At 43.7% G+C, this 21,898-nt stretch overlaps 1 protein-coding gene across 1 annotated transcript in view; it reads left to right on the top strand.

The window, feature by feature from the left end:
• NDRG3 (NDRG family member 3) overlaps window positions 1-21,898 on the top strand; it is a 62,946-nt gene that overhangs the window by 23,260 nt on the left and 17,788 nt on the right. Inside the window, exons 2-3 of the mRNA XM_068208161.1 lie at window positions 5,117-5,221; window positions 10,891-10,926. Coding sequence (XP_068064262.1) covers window positions 5,165-5,221; window positions 10,891-10,926 — 93 coding nt within the window. The 5' untranslated portion in view covers window positions 5,117-5,164. The remainder of the gene's footprint in view (window positions 1-5,116; window positions 5,222-10,890; window positions 10,927-21,898) is intronic.

Below are 21,898 nucleotides of genomic sequence, written 5' to 3'. Positions count from 1 at the left end.
ACCATGTGGCACAGTTCCAGAAATACATGAGCTGGAATGCAAAGTGAGCAACACTGGAAAATATTTAGAAACTGAATTTGGGCCCTTTGTCTCTTTCTCTGGAAGTTTACCATGTCAGCCAGCATTTTAGTATAGAAAACAGAGTAGCCTGTGCAGGTTTTGGGAAGCACACTGCTGTCTAGAGTCTTGCACAGGATAGAGGAGCAACAGGACAGGAATGCCCAAGGGTCTCAAGGCCCATAAATGAAAATTAGCTGAGATCTATATGCCAAGACTGTGGTCTGCCCTGCCAGGCAGCTGTTTTTCCAGTCTGTGGGAGAGCAACACAGGAGGCACAGGAAGTGGGAATCCCCTTGTAAAGCAAGGGAGAAGTTGCAGTGGAGAGCTACACAGCAAAAATTGTTCAAGAAATAAATGCCTGAGCAGTAAGCCTGCAGACCATGGGTAGTGTACTTTGGTTCTGGCATGGGTTGTAAATTGTGAGTTTGCTCTCATTTTCCTTTGCGTACCTGGGAGCAACACTTCTGCTTTCCATCTTACAAGATGTAGCTGGCTTGTCAGGGAGTGGTTCTCTGGAACCTTACCCAGACTGTCATGGCTGTGAGTCCCTAGAGAGGAGCTTCTTCAGCTTGGCCCTGTTGTCTGCCAAATGAGGGAGAATATGTTTAGGTACATTTAATGCCATGTTTTGTAGCATAGCTTGACAACTGCTGGGTGTAATTTTGCCTCAGTGTGGTTAATATACAAATAAGAGTGTAAGTGGCTATGGAGGTGACACATTATAAGCTATAGTCAAATTGAGGTGAAAACCCAAGAAGTTTTAGCCTCTGAATGCAAGGTTTTGTTGCACTGAGTTCCTAAATAGTGTGGAGAGATTGTACCTCCATAAGAAAACATTTGAATTCAAGATGCAGCTCTTGCAGCTCCTAACCCTGCAGGAAGCAGTTGTGCCAGAGCTTCAATGACCAGAAAGCAGAGCCTCAGAACCTACAGATACTGCAGCTCACACTTGGTGGGTTCAGGCCTGTAGTACTCATGCTCTTGACTACTCATGCACTTAACTCCAGTTTCTTTCTTTGTATATAGAAATGATGTAAATTGAGAGCAGCCTTGTCTTAGAGTAAACATGCAAATTTGTATTTAAGATCTTATTTATAGGTAGATGGTTTCTTTCTGGGGCTCACCTGCCTTTTTTTTTTTTTTTTTGTAGCCTTCTGTCTTCTACCCTGATTCTAGTCTCTGTGCTTAATAATTCACCACATCTTCCCTGGATTCTTGTCTTACTGGTTTTCAAAGAACACAGAATCTACTTCAGCCTCTAGGAAACCTTTGGAGAGGGATAGATAGTTTCAGTTGGGGGATTTGAGTGTATTTATAGTAATATATAAATAGAAGCAAGAGGAATGCTTGCAAATCAGGTGGTACTGGGCCATTTATAGAAAAAAAAAAGTGTGATTTATACATGGATTGTTTCAGGCAAACCTTTTGCTTTGCCTGTGGCCTGTCTTCTACAAAAGGCTTTTCAGTGTTATGAATATTTATGCTGCTTTGTTGTGGTATCTTAAACTTGCTTTCAGCTTATGAAATGACATGTTTGTCTCTTTAAATAGTAAGAGGAATGGAGGGAGAGAATTGGCTCCTGGGCAGACAAGTCTGTAGAGCTTTTCCAAGGAGTCTTTAGCATGGTTGGAAGAGGGGATAGCCCAGCTAACCAACACCCCACCCTTTCCTTTCCTCTGCACTTGGGGATGGGAGATGTGCTCTACAAAGCTCTCTCTACTACAAAACATCCTTTTTTGAGTATTTTTGAGGCCTTTTTTGCTCAAATGTGCCCATTTGCCATGTTTCAAACCAAAACACGTTGCTGTTGGCATAGCAGGGTGCTTAGGTGAAGTTGTGGCAAATAGTCATATAGAGCTAGTAGATTTCATGCTGTAATGGCAAATTAGCCAGATTTAATCTAGGGCAATCACACTGAGCTTGCTAAGATCTTGGAAAGAGAAAAGTATGTGCATCTGCCAATGGAATACCCTCTGACCAGATTAAAATGAAGTGCTGAGGCTGTCAGCCGTTTTCTGGAGAGCTCACTAGTGAGTGGATTGGGAAGAGCTGGTTCAGCAAGCTAAAAAAGCTGCTTGCAAGGAGTGATGGTGACCCCCTGTGCCTTTTCCTTCAAAAAGCCTTCAAAAAACTTTACAAGCTAGGTGACTAGGTATAGAATCAAAATGTTTAGAAAAAAATCCACCGTCTGAGGCTGTGCAGGTTTAATCTTTCTGTATGATTTTGCTCTCATTTGAGCAGTTGTCAGTGACTTCCCGGTTCACCTCAGTATTTGGGTCCCAGTGGAGGGACCCTTCATAGTTCTTACGTCTGGATGAGAGTGTTCTATGAGCTGAGGAGCTTCCCAGGCTGACTCTGCTGCAGACTCTCTGCAAAGCAAGTCTCTTACTCTTCTGTGAACTTCCCTACAGAGATTTTCACAGCTATTTGAACCCAGCTGGTTTTAAGGAAGGTTGTCTCTTCTGTCTCAAGGAAGTTTCACATAAATCTCAGCACCTAAATCAGCAGCCCTTTTTTGTTGCTGTCCAGCTTGCTTTAAGGAAGGGGCAGCACATATTGCACATTATGGCTAACAGCAGCTTGCCCTAGAGAACCCCCTTCCCTTGAAGACAGCATTTGGAGCAATAGTGGACAAAGAAGATAAACATCAGATTAATTTCAGAGTTGTTTCAGTATTGTTTATTGTGTGCACTGTAGTTGTATCTAGAGACCAAGTATTAAATCAAAGTTGATGAGATAAGTGCATTTGATAATCCTTGCTTTGAACCCCTACTAGGTTTTTATTCTTCTCATACAATAAATTATTAACAATGTAGTGCATGGGTACAAAATGTGTGTCTCTCCTTCTCTAGAGTTTGCACACTTTGTGGATATGCTTGTATTGACAGCAAACAGTGTGCCTGGGCGGATTTGTGTAGGATGCATCTCAGGCCTCTCTGGGACTCTAGGGGAAACTAGAAGAGATATCTGCAAGGCTGTAGCAAAAGTTTCTTTGAGCAACCTAATGCAGAGCAATTGGTGCTCTGAGGTGTTCTTTGGTCAGCCACAGCTCAGTAGAGAGTGGTTATTATATTGGTGTCCTCCTTCTCTGTAGACTCTTAGGCAAAAATGCAAGGTGTGAACCCAAGGCTCAGGAAAACTCCCACGTGTATAAAAACCCACAGAGAAAGGTGGCTGGTGTGTGCCAGTTTTCTCATTCTTTTAGGTAGAGTGGACAACTTCTTTGTCTCTTGGGTGACCCCAAGAAGAAGCATGACCTCCTTGCCTGCCACCAGTAGGTGTCTTTTCAAAGGAGCATAAGAGAAGGGATATGCTCTCCAACTAATAAGGTGAAAGTGGTCATTCTAGCACTGTGTCACCTGTCTGTACTTTATCTGCAGATCAGCTTTGTGATGCTTGTTTGAAATTCCTTTTGTGTCTGTAACCTCATGTGATGCTGTTCTGGAGAGAATTTGGTAGATGTTGAGCTCTTGATCAGTCCCAGTGTATATGGAAGTTATAATTCCTTAGTAGAAATATTTTTTTTTATTCCATAATATCTTAGCAATATGACAATAAAGAGCTTTCCTCTGGGGCTTACAGTGCGCTACATCATGGCTCTTACTCCTCTTCTGAATAATAATTCATTGTGGAGTAAGGGGGTTGCCTGTAGATTAACTGATTTCTTGAAACTCTCACAACTGGTATGTTTTACAGAAAAAAAAAAAAGTCTGAAAAAGAAAAATAATTGAGTTTCCCAAAGCAAAGGAGCTAAAAGAGACATATGTTCCTATGGCTGATTTTCAGAAGGAAAGGCATTTTGTTTTTATTTGTTTCATGACAGACTGGCTTCAGCCCCCACCCGGTGTTAGTTCTGGCACAAAGGGTGCAGCTTTGCACAGCATTTGGGGTGAGGGGGACCCCTCCTCCCCAGCTCATGTTTGTGTTGAATTAAAGTGGGTGGCAAACACAATTGTTATTTTTCCACTCTTCTGTGGTTAATAGTCTGTACTATCTTAGACAAAGAATTTGATTTGTGACAGTACTCAAAGGTATTTTCCTGGCACACTCAGCTGATGCCCAGGAAGTCCACCACATGCTCACTTCTGTTCCATCAAATGAAGTTGATGGCTTCGTTTATTTCATCTGCAGTAATAGGTACAATTTTCCTGAACAACCAGGTAGTCTGCACCATTAGGTGTGATCATCTCTTGCCAGAGCCCTTTTTATGTTGCTTGCAGGTGCTTGCACTAGAAATTCTTCTGTCTAGAGTAAAAATTAAATGCCTTGTAAACTCGGCCATATTATTCCTCCATCTTCATTGCTGTATTTATACTTGAAGATTTCTCCTCTGGCTGTGTGGTAGCAGCAATTTCCCACAGACATATGGCAGCTTCTTATACTGTTGATTACATTTTTTTCTTTCCTTTGCTGACTCTGCACCATCTGATAGAGTGATGGTTTGGGCTGCCAAGCTAACAGTGTTGTCTGCACATGTTCCACTGGACCAGCACTATCTAGGGCAATTTTTATATCTCACCTTGTACAGCAAGGGCTGCCCTGAACTCTCTTATGTTCTGCCAGCAAGGACCGTGGATCTCCACACCTCTGTCTCCTGTGTGTGGATGTGGTTTTGGCTTATGTCTCATGAATACAGCACAGTCTTGCCTTTGGTGGCAGAATGCTGGGGTTTGGGTATGTAGGGCATGGCAGGGGAAGTCAGTATTGCCACATACTAAACAGTTTTTCACTCTGCCGATCAAGTAATTTCCAGTTTATTTCCAGACAAGCTATGGCTGAAATACCAGCAGTGCATGGAAGTAGATGCACTTTCTCACTTGAAAGGCCTGAGCTTTTAGGGGCAGCTTTCAGTGGGCAGGGCAAGGAGTAACCAGACTGGCACAGTGAGAGCAGTACAGGGTTTGCCTTCTGCATTTACAGGTGCTTTGTGTTGCATCAAGATCCAGCTTCTTGCAGGCTTAATTTGAAGCACAGACAAGTCTAATGAAAAATCTTTCGGCATTCTTTGATTAGCTTATCTTGTAATGCTGTTTCTAACAATATGCCTTTGTTTCAGAATCCCTGTTTGCTGCTTTGAGGATTAATTGGCTCTACTTCCAGCACAATGGATGAACTGCAGGATGTTCAGCTGACGGAGATCAAGCCACTCCTGAATGACAAGGTAATGCTGGCTGCTGCTTTGTCCTCACAGGTGTACTTGGAATGACTTTGTGTCTGGTAAGGAGCCCTAGCTGCCAGAATCTGTCTACAGATTGAAGTACCTTAAGTACTGAAACCCAGTAAATTCTTCCCCACTGTGGTAATCTACCACCACCCACTCTTCCAAAGTCTCTGGGAAAGACAGACCACAAAAATTCAGGTAATTTTGGAGTCCTGGCCAAACAGGACATCATGCCTGTACCAAGGATTTGCAAAGGCTGGACAGCAATTGGAACGGTGATCCCATTCCTGACCTGGTGTTGCTGTAGAACCTCTAATAAGTTTCTCCTTCTTAGAGAAGTGCTGTATTGTATCCTGGATTTTGTTTGGTTTTGGGTTGTTGTTGTTTGGTTTGGTTTTTTACTTTTTTTTTTCTTGAAAATATTCTGTCTTAAATGATCCTTTAGTGTTTTGACCCCTAAAACAGCCCTGTCTCCCTGGATTTAGTAATGGAGAGTAAATTCCTTTTAATGTCTGCAGAGCCCAGTTAGAGCAGCCCAGATTTATGCAATATTGAGACTTTGGAAAATCTGTGATTATGAGCAATGTGATTTGGTCACTTTCCATAGCTCACAGCCAAGTCTAATGGTGTGGGTATGACTTCCTAAGGCTTTGCTGTTTGATGGCTGATGACCAGGGCCTGGCTTGTGCTGCAAAGGGCTGTCTGTGCTGCTTTGTCCACTCAGTGTGTGCTTGCAGAAGACTTCATTGTCCTCCACAAAATGGGTGAAATCTCTGGAATTCTGCTGTGTTTTAGACCTGTACTGATTAGTTTTTGCTCATTTCTTTAGTGTTCTAGCACGTCTGTTTTTAATATCTGTGAAATCTAAAAACTCAGCTGAAATCTGCAGTCCAACTGCCTGATCTGACAGACTAGTGGTGACTACTGGGCTTCCACCATTTAAAAAAAAAAATGTTTCCTGGAAGGGTGAGTCTTGAAAGTACAAAATCAGTGTAGATCAGCAAATAAAAATATGGAATACAGGCTTTGAGGACAGTTTGTAATTTCAAAACATGAGATAAACATTTACAGAAGACAAGCTTCCTAAATGCAGTGGTCCAGATCTTGCTCATGATTCTCCTGGGATTTTCTGTGTTTGAACTGGGTAGATTGCCCTTGCTTCAGTCAGCTGACCTAAGTAAGAGACATTGAGACATGCCAAATCAAAGTGGTTTTCACTTTATAAGTTTCCAGTCTTTCTGTCAAGTATTGCCTGGTCAGCTGCATCCAGTTCTTGCTGTGGTGTCCATTGTGGTTCAAATGCAGAGTGCTCACCCAAACAGAACACCAAGTGGTGTTAACCAGGGTGCCGAAGGGCACACAGAGAATGATTACTTCTTTGCTTGACTCAGTGTTGAAGTTACAGGAAATATATAGTATCTCAGCAGGGAGAAATATGAAGGGTAGCTCCAGAACCATCCTCACTACTGCATGGGAAGAGAAGTATGCTGTGGCTCTCCTTTTCACACTTTTACCAAAATGAGGGCCTCAGCGAGCAGCCACCTTCAAGGTCTGGCCGTTATTAAGGCTTTCAAGCTTGAGGTAATACATGTGTACTTTTTAGACATAGTTTATGGAGCATGAGGGTGTGATGCAGTAAGCTGCTGTTCTGTGCAACATATCAGAGTCCAAAATCTATTGAGCTGGCAGTTCACTAAGGTTTTTACCTTATAGGTATAGGTAAGATATAGGAGTTTGAGCCAGCATGGATTAATGGCCAGAAATAGTACAGTAACACTCTTAAGGTGCTAATGAGTGAGTGCTCATGAACTCCTCAGACACAAAGGCTACTGTACACAGAGAAGGAGCTCTGGTGTCTCAGACTCTTAAACCAGTGGAATTACCAGTGGAAGTGGAAATGGGTTGTATCTTGTTCACTTGTCTGAGCTATAGGTAATGCCACTGTGGACCACTGAGTCCTGGCTTTGTTCTGCCTCAAATCAGCAAAAAGTTACAAGCTTGACTTTTGAAGAATGTAAACACCATTTTGTTTGTGTGTAACTTAAGCCTAATATCAAGTGCAGGAAAGTAAAATACATTGTGTTTGTTCACCTCGTTCTGGCTTACTAAAATGCAGTGACTTTTTACTGGGGAAGCAAAGGAACTTCTGATGTTCCCATTTAGTTGAAAGAGAGAGAAAAAGAGAGTATTGCCTGATGAGAAAAACTATCCCAGTGAGACTTTATTATTGTGGCACCTTTGATTCCTCTTAATTCAGCCCCAGTGAAAAGTTACTGAAATGCCAGAGCCAGATTCAGGAAATGAAATGGGCAGCCCTTAGGCTGGGTTGAGTCAGCTGAGCCAGCTCTGTGCTTTGAGGTGCAGCCATGGCATGTTCAGAGGCCTGAAAAACTTGCCTTAAAGTTTCTCAAATTAAGACAATGAATAAATGGTTTAAAGTCAGATTTTCAGTGTGTTAAATCAAGTATGTGAGGGTCAGGTCATGTCAGCATGTCAGCTTCTTTTGTGTCATGGTATGCCTTGACAACAAGCAGACCAATTCAGAGCCTCATTCCTTGCTTTGTGTCATTTCCTCCCTACTCACTTGGGGAATCTCAGACTTTTCTAAGTACAAATTCAGATCACCTTCTTTTTTACTTAGCATGCACCATCCAAATCCAGTGCCATATACAGAAGTTTCTCGTTTCTCCATAAAGAAATGGGTGACTGAACTGACCTGCTTCATGAGCTGATGCTGATGATGGTATCAGAAAACTTAATTAATTCCAGGGTCTCAAACTGAAATAAGAGGAGACTGCTTTTTATTTTCTTTTCCCCAATACTCAGGATTTAGTGGGTTTTGCTATGTCCTGCTAAAACATGGCCACAGTTCCGTACTTAACACATAAGAGGAAAGAGGGGAATGGATTCTTAAATCAGATTTGCAGATATTTCAAATGTCTCAAAGTGCAGAATATAGGTAGCAGCCCTTATTAACAAGACAAGGCTCTGCAGTGAGGAAAACACAGCCATGTGTTTACACATGGAGAGGAATGAAGGGTGCTCAGCCAGAAGAAATGTTTGGAGTGTTTCTGTTGTCCCTATGTGATCCTAGTTTTCTCCTATTAACTTTAGTACTAAGGTGCTGTGTTGATTTGGCAAGGCCTGGTTTTTGGTAGTGAGGGAGTGCCACAGGAGTAGCTTCTGTGAGAAACTGCTAGAAGCTTCCACCATGTCCGACAGGGCCAATCTCTGATGGCTCTGAAGATGGGCATGCTGCTGGCTCAGTTAGAGAGGTTGGTAACACCTCTGTGAAGAGGTATTTAAGAAGAAAAATTAAAACGGCATGCGCGCAGTTTTTTCCAGGGGTGGTGAGGCGCCACAGGTGCTGCCATCCCGGCGCAGCGCGTGGCAAGCCTTTACTGCTTGCCTGCCCCTAGCCAGCCGTGCCATGGGAAGAAGGGCAGGGGCAGTGGCAGCAGCTTCTTCCCAGCGCCCCGCATGAGGAGAGGGGTTAAATAGCGCCAGTGCCGTGGTGGCCATCACTGCCCGCTCAGTGGTGGTGGGGCCGCATGGCCGGCAGCAGAAATATGGTGAGAGACTCTCTGGCACGGAACCTAGATGAGATCAACCTCTCAGAGCTGCGGGATCCTGTAGGAATCTTTGAATTAGCAGAACTTGTTATCAAAAGTACCTATGAGCAGCAGTTTTTCTTCTAGTCAGAGAAGAGGAGAAGGTGAGAACATGTGAGAGAGAACAACAGGGCGACACCAAGGTCGGTGGAAAAAGAGGGGGAAGAGGTGCTCCAAGTGTCAAAGCTGAGATTCCTCTGCAGGCCATGGTGAGCACCAGGGTGAAGCAGCTGTGCCCCTGCAGCCCATGAGCTCCATGGGGGATGCAGAGATCCACTCGCAGCCTATGGGAGAAGTGCTCATGCCAGAGCGGGTGGATGCCAGAGAAAGCTGTGATCCAGTGAGAGACCCAAATGGAGAGAGAGGTCCCCTGCCTCCAGAGACAGAGAGAGGGCCTTTGCTTCCAAACTAGAGCAGCCCATTCTTGGAGGACTCCACCCCATGGACAAGTGATCCACACCGAACCAGTATTGGGAAGACGGTTTGCCTGTGGGAATGATGCATGTCGCAGCAGTTTTGGGCAGACTGCTGCTCGTGAGATTAGAGCCACGCTGGAGAAGTTCCCGTGGGAGGGGCCCCATGGCATAGCAGAGAAAAGACTCTTCTCCCTGAGCAAACAGAGGATTTCAAGTGATGAACTGACCAAAACCCCTGTGCCCTGTCTCCTTGCACTGTCAGTGGGAAGGAGGAAGGGGTTGGGGGAAAAACAAGATGTTTTAAAGGCTTATTTTACTTCTCATTATCCTCCTCTGACTCTGTTAATAATAAATTATTTACTTTACTCCTTTAAATTTGAACATATTTTGCCCTTAGAGTGTTTTCTCACAGTCCTCATGAGTTGAGACTCATGAGCCCTTTGTTAATTTTTTGTATTTCTCCTCTGCCCAGATGAGAGAAAGAGAGGGTGAATGAATGGCTTTCATGGGTGCCTGGCATTTGGCCAGTATCAAATCACAACAGGTGCTAAGCCTAAAACACATCCCTAAGCTGAGATGCCATCTCAAGTGGTTTGCTCAGCCTTCTGCTGACAGCTGTCAGTGATGTAACCTACTGTGTGGTTAGAGACAGTGTTTCAATCACGTGGGCACATGGACAGGTTCCTGCAGATCTTCCAGCCTGCAGGATGCCAGGTGGATGCTGTACTGACTGTGTTCACCTGCATGCAAGGGGTCACCCTCTGGGAGGAGTCAGTGGTGAGCTACTGCATGTAGTTCCCATACACTCAGGTTTCAGGAGCTTACAAGTCCCCATGTCTGTCGTGGAACAATCCCATACCTGCAGGAGTGGCTGCACAGAAGCTGACTGCATGGCTTGTTTTCCTGCGCTCGGTATGCGAGATCCCAGGATTAGTCCTTTAGGAGTTTTGCATCCAAATTGTTAATGGACTATGGGTATTCTCAGTTCAGTCAGAGAGAAAAAGAGAGGGTTTTTTTAACCAGGCGAGAGCCTGGGAAACAGTTGGGAAAGAATGTAAATAATTCTCTAATCTATCTTGTTGTTCACATTGTTTATAGATAGGTTCTGCCACCGTGCGTCATTCACTGCACACCAATGGTGTGAGTGTTTTTACTGTAGGACCAATGAAATCAGTCCGCACGATGTTCTCTATAAATAGAGCGGTGCATTTGAAATAAATCAGTTTCATTCCTTGCCTTCTAACTTGGAGTCCTTCTGTTCCCGTCCTGCTCAACAGCGACAAATGGACGCCAGGAGTAGACAAAACCCAGACCCATATGCAGCCCAGCTGTGGCCAGTGCCCTTCCTATGTGTATCTGTCCCTGCTTGAACACTCTCAGCTGTGTGCACAGGCACTCACTTCCCGTGGCTGATAGCCTCCTTACAGCTCTAAAACCTTGTTGTATAGGAATGGGCAGATCTTGCATGGAGTTTGCTTGTACAGGTCTTGCATTTCACTGCTTACCTGACTGCAGCCAGTCTCAACTGTGCTATAACAGAGTTCTCTATGGGAAACTTTCATGCTGTTATTGGGGGTGTTCTGGAGCATTGTGCTGATCTCCTTTTTTCTTTTTTTTCTTTTTTCCCATTTTTCATTAACAGAATGCAGCTCGCAACTTCCAGGACTTCGACTGTCAGGTAAGACCATGTACAGGAGACAAGGATCAGTTGGTAACTCCCCATAGCTCAGCAGTAATGTTGAGAGAGATGAAAAAAAGTCTCTGTATTTTAATTTTAGCTCCTGTTAAGGTTTATTCAATAAGAACTGGAATATATCCGGTGACAGAAATTGCCCTTCACCCTTACATGCCAAGCAGTGTGAAGGTTCTGAGTTCTGAGGTGCAGACTGCTCTGCCAGGGCTGCACAACATCTTGCAGGACGGCTGGTCCCCTGAACAACAGTTTCTTGGAAAAATGCAGTATGCTGAAGAACTGCAGCTCTTTCATGTCCCATCTGGTTCACTGGCTGGGAAAGGAGGAGCTTGCATGCTCTACCTGCTTGTCTTGAGATGGAAGTGAGAGAGCTGCCCCAGATACAGCACACTGTTTTGCTGGGCCTGTTTTGACACAGCCATGGTTATTTACCAGGAGTTTATTGATGGTACAGAGGTGAGCCCAATGGCTCTGGTTGCCATAGGAATAATCCTTTCGTAGAAGTGATTGCTCCACCAGCATGTAAAGACAGAGGACATGCTCTGTGATAGGCAGAGCAGAGCACTGAGATTCTGTGGGGCATTTTGTGGAGCACAGGCTCATTTCCCATACCAGATTATCCTGCTGCCTTCTCACTGAGCATGTGGGTATGCAGCTAGTGGCTGTTGTTTCTCTCTAGCAGTTGGAGGCTGCTGTGTCTGTAGTCCTCTGCTCAGCAGAGGGCAGGTCATACAACACTGCTGTAGCACACTAGGGGCTGGCAACATCGTGATAAATTTACTAGAAGTCTGTTGATGTAGGTGATTCCAGAAAACCATTTGCAAGCCTATGCACAGCGGGAACATAGTAAATAGAGTCCTGTGAAGGTAGTCCGTATTTTTTCCTTCTCTGGAAAGCAGCAATAGTGTTAAGCAATGTTTTTGCTTTTGAAATAAAGTTAGATAATTGGTTTCAAACACTTTACTGTCATCTCTCCATCTATCTATATCTTCTCTTACCTTTAGAGGTAGAGTTTGCTCCCGTGTCACATGGGTAATGGGTAAAAATAGGTGCAATGCCTTTGAGTAAGTGTAGACAGCAGAGGCACTTCCTACTGTGGTCTGTGTGCCAGGATTGGGCAGAATGTGAATATTGTGTATTGGCCTCCGCTGCCAGTTCTCTACTGACCCACCAAAGCTCTGGGCGTGCCCACGCCTTGCCTGGCTGTGAGCGGCATGGCTCGAGGGAGCCGGAGCAGAGTGGGAAGGTGGGAAAGAGGCCCTGTCACAGAGCTGTGTGTAGCTGCTGCCTTTTCGCTCTACACTTTCCCTCAACAAGCAAAGCCTCTGTGCACTTTTCTTTAAACAGAGCCCCGGATCTGAGGCTGGGCAAGCCCCACAGAAACCTGGCACTGCAGCCACCAACCTGCACACCCAGCATGTCCCAGAGCTGTGGCTGTCCTCTCCAGGGCTGAGCTTTGGGAAAAGCTGAGTGGTCTGCAGCCAGGGAATGGTACTCTGAGGAATACTAGGCCAGGCTTGTTGCTTCTGTGCTGTACTGTAGATCACCAGTGAGTTGGTGGCCATGGCAACAGTTGGGCAGGAGGCAAGATGTTCTTTCTGGGAAACCATATAATTCATGTAGAATACCTTTTTTTTTGTTTAGCAAGATGTTAACACGGTGTCTCTTATGACTGTAAATATTGTCCCAGCCTCACCTTCCTCCAGCATCTCTCCCTGCAAGGTGTAGTTTCAGGGCACACCTGGCTTGACATTCCCTCTCATCATACCTGGAAAGTACCGCAAGGGCTGGCTTAAGTCTCTGAAATCTGCCAGAGAGGATGGATAGTGTGTTGGATCCTTGGGTTTTCTGTCTCACTTGCTAGTACCAGGAACTCTGCTTACACTTGGAGACTGAGCTTGTGTTCTGTGAAAAGTTACTGCTGCTTTTTAATTTAGCAAAGCACTTCTGGTTGCCACATCCAGGCCTCTGTGAAACTCATGTGATTTTACCAGTGTCAGGGGAATTTGAAGTGAAGAAGGTTACCAAGGCTTTCAGAAGAAGGAACATCCTCTTGTGTAGAGAACGATTTTAAAACACTTAGGCTGGGGCAGTGTTTTAATTTGTCCTGAGTTTCACAGGGAGGAAGAGCCTTGGGGAGGATCTCAGTTTGACAAGAATAGGCATAAACTGGCCACAGACTGATGAAGGCTGATAACTGGAAGATGGCTTTCAGTTACAGTGCAGTGAAGTTCTCAATCAGCTTCCAATAGCAGCAATATCTGCAAGGGCCCTGGTGGGTTTTAAGGCAAAGCTTAAAGAACTTGTGAGTTAGATTTTATTATCTTACACAGTGTAGCGTTTGCAATATGAGACCACGGCATCAGTGATGCAAGACCTGCATTTCAGACCTTTTTATTTTTCTAATAGTTAAAAAAAAAGCTGTTTTAAATGGAGTTAAAGCTGTATCCTTCACTGGGGCTGACTGCATCCTGAGCTGTGCTTGCAGGACTGCAGGCAGTGCAGTGAGGGAAAGGTGAGCCTCTGTCAGAACTATTGATAACCCTGTTGGCAGTGTAGATCCAGTTTGAGCTTCCCAGTAAAAGACACTGACGTATTGGAACAAGTCCTGTTTTATTTGTCTGTATTATTCTGTGCCCTTGGCCATGAGGTGTTTTGCTGTAAGTCTATGCTAGAATTTCACAGAGTATGCTGAGTTGGAAGAATCATCAAGTTCAACTCTTAAGTGAAGGGCCCGTATTGAACCCACCATCTCTGGTGTTATTAGCACCATGCTCTAACCAACTGAACTAACCTCAGGGTCCCAGCTCCATCCAGGACTGACTGATGTCCCTGCCCTAGCTTCTCCTTGGATACAGCCAGAGTAACAGCCACCCTCAGTGTTAGTTCTGTGGTGCTTTTAGACGTCCCTCTGTCTGAAATCTGGAATTTCAAAATATTCTCTGGGCCATGCTTATGAATGGGAGAAGTGGTTAATCTCATCTCAGGAACATGTCATTAGCACTGTCACTGACTCTAGGAGGTGTGTAGGGCCAGGCACACAGGTTCCCCACACTGTTTTCTGTATATTTGACATGTGCTACTTTTCAATGGAACATGTATATTTAAGGGTTGTAAGGTCTTTCCTTTGGTGAAAAGGGGTAATGCCATTATGAATTTCTATTAATTTGCCTGTATGTTTGGTTTTATTTTTGAGTAACTTTCCAGGATCAGATCTGAGCAAAGTCAACAGCCCAAGTTTCTGCTTCTTCCTACTTCTGAAGTTTGTTACTTTGGGGTGAATGTGTGTGAGGAAGCTTTTAGCTTTTCTGGTACAGCTGACTTCCAGATACAGCTGTCCTGGTTTTCTTAAACTGTTCATGTGCCAGCAACCAAAGCTAACCCTGATACATAACAGATTGCCTGGGTGTCAGTTAAACAACCCCACATACTCTGGTAACTGCAGTGGAGATGGAGAGCTAGCATGGGGGCTTAGTAGTCTTTATCAATATGAATTTAGGTTATTCTCAGAACTAAAAAGTATTAATCTAAATATGAGACCTGCATTTTACTTGAAAGCAGCCTGAACCCTAATGAAGTCTAGGCTTGGCTTTTCCCAATGTCCATGGGCAGATGGTCAAATAAATGGTCTGGAAAGCTGATGGACGGATGGTATGGTGATCTGTTAATAAATCTGCACTGTTAATAGAGCTGGGTCTGTGCTTTTATTATTATCTGCAGACGCTCTGCTGCTTTCAGAAGTAGATGTTCTGTCTTAGCCTACATTTCTCTCTTCTTTTCCAGATTATTTGCTTGAAATAGAAATTAAGGAATATGCTGATATATTTGTAAAACTATCCTGTGTTATGTTTCAGTTTGAAATAAGCTGGCATTTTATCTGATGATTTGATTTGATCATTTGAGCTGCCTCTGCTGCTTCCCATCAACAGGAAGGCAGAGAAGTGTTTGGCTTTTCAGCATACACCATGCAGATGGGGGCTTGGAGTGTGGAGGTGGTCTGGGATTTGGCTGAGTATTTGCAGAAAGCTCTCAAGGAGGAGGTGGGAATAAGTAAGTCCAGGACATGCAGGGTTCATCTGAAGCAGAAAGGACAAGGCATGCATAAACCCTTGGAGGAAAGAAATTGCCTTGTATAAAAATGTGCTTACTGGCATTATTGGAAAATGTGGAGTTAGTCAGTTGCTTGTGACATTATTGGAAAATGCAGAGTTACTCAGTTGCTTGTGCCCAGAGTAAAACACAGCATAATGTTTGCACAGTTAATGTCAGACCTTGATAAGGAATTTTTTGCCACTTTTAGTAAAAGTGTCACTTTTCAATAAGCCCATGTCTGTACTGATTCAGTTTTGGAGAAGTTGTTTTGCAAATTTGTAAACTTAAAAGTAGTTTGAATCTTTTTTAATCTGCATATTTGAAAGTTTACTTATCCTTGCCTAGTCTCTTTGCTTTATTTTTACTTGCTCTGCTGTCAAAAAGAGTACGTGCTCCTGAGAGGTTATTGACATATTCCATTGTGTACATTTCCTGATGTTGGAGAGGTTGAATTGAAACTGTCCTCATTTTTTGAAACTGTGCTCATTTTTCATTTAAGGCAGCTTGTGAGTGTTACCCAGTGGTATTGAATACAAGATGTTTTAAGGCATCTTCTGTTTACCATGAGGAAATAAAACAGAATGTTAGCACTTTTGAGGAAGGGTTTGCTTTCTGTGTGTGAATAATGGGAGCTGTTCTCACCCCCATTGAAACATTTTGTCTGGGATATTGAGGACCATTGTTTTTCTGATTTGTACAAAGAGGTCTTTTGATTAAAGTTCTAGAGTGAAATTAATTAGAACATATAAGATGTTTTGATCTAGAAAGCAAGTCGATTTAATACCTGCTAGATTAATGCTGCTCCTAATCTTATTAAAACTAGCATCACCACTAAAGTACCGATTTTGACTTCTGACATCACAGCAAAAAACACTGTAAAGATAACAATTACTAAAATAGAATTTTATTTTGGCTTCCTTTTTTTTTTGGACCATTTATGTTTCTTGGGAAGCTTTTCCTGTGATTCCTCCCATCTGGTTTTCTGTCTAAAAGCTCACTTTTTTTGTAAAACTGCCATGTTGAGTTCTGGAAAGTTTTAACTAGCTGGACTTGGACTGAAATGTGACTCTTATTTCTAAATGTATGTACACAGTCCTTCCCTGGGGTTTACATAAACACTAGTTTTGCTTTCTGTATTCTGTGACAAGAGTGTGCTGAAGGGGTGATTATGCATTTGTAATACTTGAAGTTCCTGTACTTTTTATGTTCTTCTGAGTTTTTAGAGTAAAGCAAATAAATTTGCTTTAGGTTGAGCCGTTTTCATCCATTATACCCTAATGGATGTCGTACATCCGTTAATGGTATTTCACAGCAATTAATGAGTAACTGTACTACCAGGTTTAATTCAATGCAGTTCTAGTTCCCAGGGATGTGGAAAGTTTGGAAACACAGAACATAGCCCTGCATTCTCTTCTTCGAGAGATTTTAAGATGTTCACTGTCTTGAGCAAGGTACTGACATGCAGATTGGAACAACATATTAGTAGGAGGACTGTCCTTGGCTAGAAACATGGCCCTTGGCTTACCTTCCAGGTTCCTTAATGAGTTAAAGTGGTCTGGGGTCTGGCAGTCACACAAACTATTTCAGGCTCACCTCTGTATAAGCGCATTCAGATCTCTGTTGGTTTCAGGCTTCAGGTTTATAAAGGCTGTGTGTGTCTGCAGGTGGTGGCACCTTTAGTCCACTGCCCAGGGGATGGGAGAGAGCCAGAGGTTCTCTGTTCTGTTTGCAGCCCATGGGGAAGGCTGCAGTCTCACACTCTGCTGTCTCAAAACAACAGTGCAGAGTTCCCCCCCTGCCAGTCTTGCACAGAGCAGAGCTCAGCAGCCATGGTTTAATTCACCCTGAACTTTTACAGATCTAGGCAGGTCCAGTTTCCTGCCTTAGGTGGGGAAGAGGGGATCTGCTCTCAGAGCAGGAGTAAGAAGCACCACGTATTCCTCAGTCTTTGCTGGTGCCTTGCTCATGACATTGGATACTTGACTGGAGTGCAAGAAAGTTGTGGTTTTAACTGCTTCTTGTAACAGATGGGCAGGGCAGGAGATGGAGAAGTGCATCTTTCTACATCTCAGACACGTTGTCGTGAATTACTTACTGGTCTCAGCATTGTATAGTTGTAGGGGTTCATGATTTCTGCTTTGGGAGCACAAATCCAGCCTGTCAGCCATGCTCGTGTTGTAGCTCACTTGACTCAGTTCCTTTGACTGCAAAGGCAGTGTCTGTTCTCTGGCAGGATGTGTGTTTGGAAGTGACTTGCCAGTTCTTGCTGGCTGACACTGAGCATTAGCAAGGGTCACAGAGAGGCACTGGGTCCATCCTTCACCATCACCTGCCTTTGGAACAGGTGCTTGGAACTCTATCTCCTAGTGCTTTTGAGTTTGTATAAGCAGATTGAATATCTCATTCTTCTGCTGCTCTCAATTCTCACACAAAAATTCTCTTGTTTAACGCTTAATCCAATTACACAGAGTACCAGAAACTATTGCTTGCCTGTGTAGACCATATTGTATTTTCTATTAATGAGTTTCTCTCGGGGGTCTGGCGATTGAGGTGACCCCGAGAATGCAAAAGTCTTTGCTTCCCAGCCCGCGCAGCCAAAGAAGTAGTCTGAATGCATAGGGTTGGCTTCTCAAGGTTGTTTATTTTCCTTTATCTATAACATTCTCTCTCTGACCTGCCGAGCTCTGTCTAGCAAATCGGCCATGGCATTCTGTCTGCCCTCTAGGGCAGTGTTTATAATTTATACTAAAAACTACGTGTACTGTGTTTACAATAACGTGCCAATATCTATCATTTATGTTGGACAGTGTGTCTCTACCTTAAACCAATTGAAAAGTGTCACCATCACAGCAAGACATGGAGGGCAAGAAGAAGGAGAAGAAGGTCAGGACACACCCAAATCCCTCCATCTTGTCCCCTTGAACCCTTTATTTTAAAACCCAAAAATTCTATTTTTTCACCCTGTGTTAAATCCACTATCACACTACTCAAACCCCTGTGACTTGTAATTCCTCACACAAAGCTGGCAGTTCTTTTCACGGGCTGAAATCCAAGCCACAGGTGTTTTTGACTCCATGCCAAGGTCTCCGAGCCCCCTGCCAAGGTCTCGAGACAGCCAGGGCAGCCAGAGGGATGTCCTGGGTTTCCACAAGTTTTTGCTCTGTATGGAAATGAATAATTTACTTCAAGATGCTGTTTTAAATCTGATTTTGATTTGCTTCCCATGCAGCCATCTCCTTCAACTCTACCATTTCCAAAATAATTTTGCACTGAGAAGGAGCTGGGAAGCACTCAGCTGCCAGCTGCCTTAAGGTTGGCAGTATTATAATGGGAAGAGTTACCAGGTGGTGATGTTTTACAGTCTTACAATATTTTTTCTTATCTTACAGTCATAGTGTAGGGTATTGTTTTAGTAACATGTAGAAATTTGAGGGCAGCTCTTGTCGAGAGCAAGATAACAGAGTCTCTGCTTTAATCTTTCTGTAGTTAGTGGCTGGGATAGGCTGCCCCAGGAGCATGATGTGGTTGTTTTTCACCTTTGCCAAGACTGGCAAAGACAATGTAAATAGCTGTAGCCACAGAGTCAGTGAAAAAGGGGAAAGCCTGCCCTGAGTAATCTGCATCTCTTCTACCTTACAGCAAAGCAGCAGAGGCAGTTCTCTTTGCCTTAGGTGAACCAGGAACAGAATGTCCTTAATTTGAAAGGTTTATTGGGGGCGTTTCTAGCCCTATGCTACTACAGACATTTAGCAAGCTTGAGCAGAGTGCAAGCAACAGACACCTTGCTGCTCTGTGTTCTCCCAGGTTTTCATGTTAGAAAGGTTTTTTGAAGGGATTTCACACATAAAGATGTGTTCTTTATTGCCAGTCTACAAATAAAATAAAATCCCAATTTTTAAAGGAACTAATTTTGAACTTTGAGCAGCTTCACATTGGGAGTAAAACTCATCTGGTAATGCCAAAAAAGAAGCTTAATAAATTAGTCATGAAAAGCACTGGTAATATGAATTCTAGTAATTAATCACTCCCACTGTGAAACAAATGGTTTCTTCAACCTTTAATAACCTTTAAAGCTTAAGTACTGGATCACACTGTGACCTGGGTCTGTGGGAGCATAGCTGGAATTTGGACTGCTACCTCTGCTTCCTGTGAGTTTCTGGAGCTCAAGGCATTGAGTACCTCTGGAGCTGTCGTTGGATGCCTCACTCCTTCACTCAGAATGTTTTTTCTCAATATGGGAAATTTTTGGTGGTGTTAAGGAAACTTCCCTGTCCAACCATCCCAGAGCTACTCTGGCAGTTACACTTGCACCACCTGAACTGCGACCAAGCCCCTTGCAGCTCACATCCCACACTCAGTCACAGCAGGTTTCTTACTGCTTCTACCCCAGGATTTCCATAGCAGAGTCACAGACGTCCAGATCCCTAAGATAATTTAATCATGGTGCAACAGCTGAATAGCAAAGCAACAAAATAAGAGCTTAAGCTGGTGTCTCCAGAGAGGCACCCCAAACAAAGGATCCCTTGGGGTTTTATCCCTTCACAGCACAGGGAAAGTCTGAGGGTCCTCAGCTGCTGCAGTGTCTCTGAGTCTGGCTCCCCTGTCTGGGCCTCAGGTCCTCAGACCCTTTTCTGCAAAGGGTCTTCAGTTAATGGCCTCTTGCTGTGAGCTTAGGCTCCTGCCCCTCCAGAGCTCAACCTGCAGTTCCACTGCAGCTGCACCTGAAGCTACTGGCATTGAATGGATTCTTTAACAGATGGCACCTGTCAGTGGCACTGTCATTGTTTCCCTTTCTGGCCAGTCAGAAATGGTTCCTACATTTGAACCTTTTTACCATGTGTCTACTTCTTTCTGTAATCAGTCCCACTGTAGATTTAGGCTTTGGCAGTCATAGCTGGGTGTGGGTTTTCCTCTTTAGTTTGAGAAGCATTCAGAAATGTTAAGGGCAAATGGAATAATGTCCCAGCCTTGTCTGACCTGCAAATGCCCAGCAAGGAATGCCTTCCAGCAGTTCTTATTTGAGTTTGATTTCAGGTATTTTAAAGCTTCTGTTGGGTTGTGTTTTATCACCTTCCAGTATCTGAGCCACTATGGTTCACACACACTTCTGAAGTGCAGGGCTCTTTGATCAAGAGCAGAGATTCTCAGGAGCTGGCACCATAGAGATTATAGCAAAACTCACAGGACAGTGAACCCAACCCTGCACTTCCATCTACAGATTTCCGTAAGACCATCAGCTCACTGGACATGGGGCAGAGCAGAGGGACAGGAGAAGGACTCTTTCCAGTGGCACTTCATCATGAAGTCCGCCGATCAAAGTTGCATCCATTACGTGGTAACAACACTGCATTTTAGCCACAAACTTCTGTGGAGCAGCAGGTTAAGGAGCTCCAGAGCATGAAAAGCCATCATTGACATGATTCTGAGGGCAGAGAAATGTATTCTGTGCCTTTCAAGAGCTGCTCTGCGATGGGAACCATAATGTATTCCAGATCAACATCCTTGGGGAAAAGGAGAAAAACTAACCAGCAAACCATAGAAAACTTCACTAGTTTTGCACTCAAAGTTCAGAACAAAGCCTGCACAGAAATAGAGAAGATTGTTGAACATAAACTGAGCAGAGAACAAATGCCCACCATCCATTCCAGCAGAGACAAGGAATGGTGCCAGAAAGCCAGCATGTCTAACAGAAGGGCAGGGAGGTTATTGTAAACAAAGCATTTTTTAAAAAGCTAGAGAAAATGGAAGAGGTTATAAATTCTAACGGATTAAATATATGAACAGAGGGGTTTTTGAGAGATGATTTGCAGAGGACCCAACTGTCCTGTTTCAGATCTGTCAAAATGGAACCTGGAAGGCAGGCTTACGGCTAGTCATAGCAGAAAAATGAAACATATTTTTTTCTGCACGCAGGCTTGGCACAGAGCAACTCACAGAGAGTTGTGGGGAGTCAGCACAGACCCTGCCTTACCCCACAGTGCCTGCTGCAGAGGCTCTAGAAAAATATTTATGCATTTGTAGCAGGTTGCCAGAACTGGAAGTATCAAATCAGGAGTTTTAAGTAAGTTTAAAGATTAAATAGTTGAAGTGTTAAGTGAGAGGTTATGCTCCTCTGTTGAAGCTGCCCAATGATTCATCTGTCAGGCATTTTATAAGACACATCAGAATTCAGAGGAATTCTGGAAATTCACTGACCAGCTATACCAGACAGACTGATAAAATTAGCAGAGTACAGTGGATCAATTACACTGATAAATATGGGGAAAGGGTAATGTAAGTTTTTAAATGGAAGAAGTCCTGCTCTGCAGAGCTGTTGGAATTCTTCATATGAATCAGTAGTGATATAAATAAAGATAATTCAGTCAATGCAGCCTACTTGGATTTCCAAGAGACAGGACCAAAAGGAGTCTTAAGACATATCTCTTAAGGGACTTAGGAGACCATGCAGTCAGAAGAGAAGTCTACTGAAATACTTATTTAAGAAACCCAGCATTTGTCTTCACAGTCGAGATCACTTGACAAGCACTCTTGAGATCTGAACTGGGACCTGTGCTACTTAAATATACTCTTTAGAGGTATGGAAAAAGTGATGGAAGGTGCGGTGACAAAACTTATCTGCCTTTGGGTAAGCACACTCAAAGTGTGCTACACATTGAGTCAAACCTTCCTAGAGTGGAAAATAAAAGCATGGGCTCAGGGCTGACGATAACCCAGAGGCGTAAGACCGTAACATTGCAGGGGATGAGTGACAATGTCAGCATAGGGCTTGTGGCTTTCAGCAAAGCAAATCAGTCCTTGTTCATCAGGAACAGAGAACAAAGCAACTCCATTGTTCTGTTTCGTGCATCCACAGTATGGGCCTGCA

This window comes from Anomalospiza imberbis, chromosome 17, assembly GCF_031753505.1.
Source record: "Anomalospiza imberbis isolate Cuckoo-Finch-1a 21T00152 chromosome 17, ASM3175350v1, whole genome shotgun sequence".
NCBI classification, from domain to species: Eukaryota; Metazoa; Chordata; class Aves; order Passeriformes; family Viduidae; genus Anomalospiza; species Anomalospiza imberbis.
This window is presented reverse-complemented; position numbering and strand designations above follow the sequence as displayed.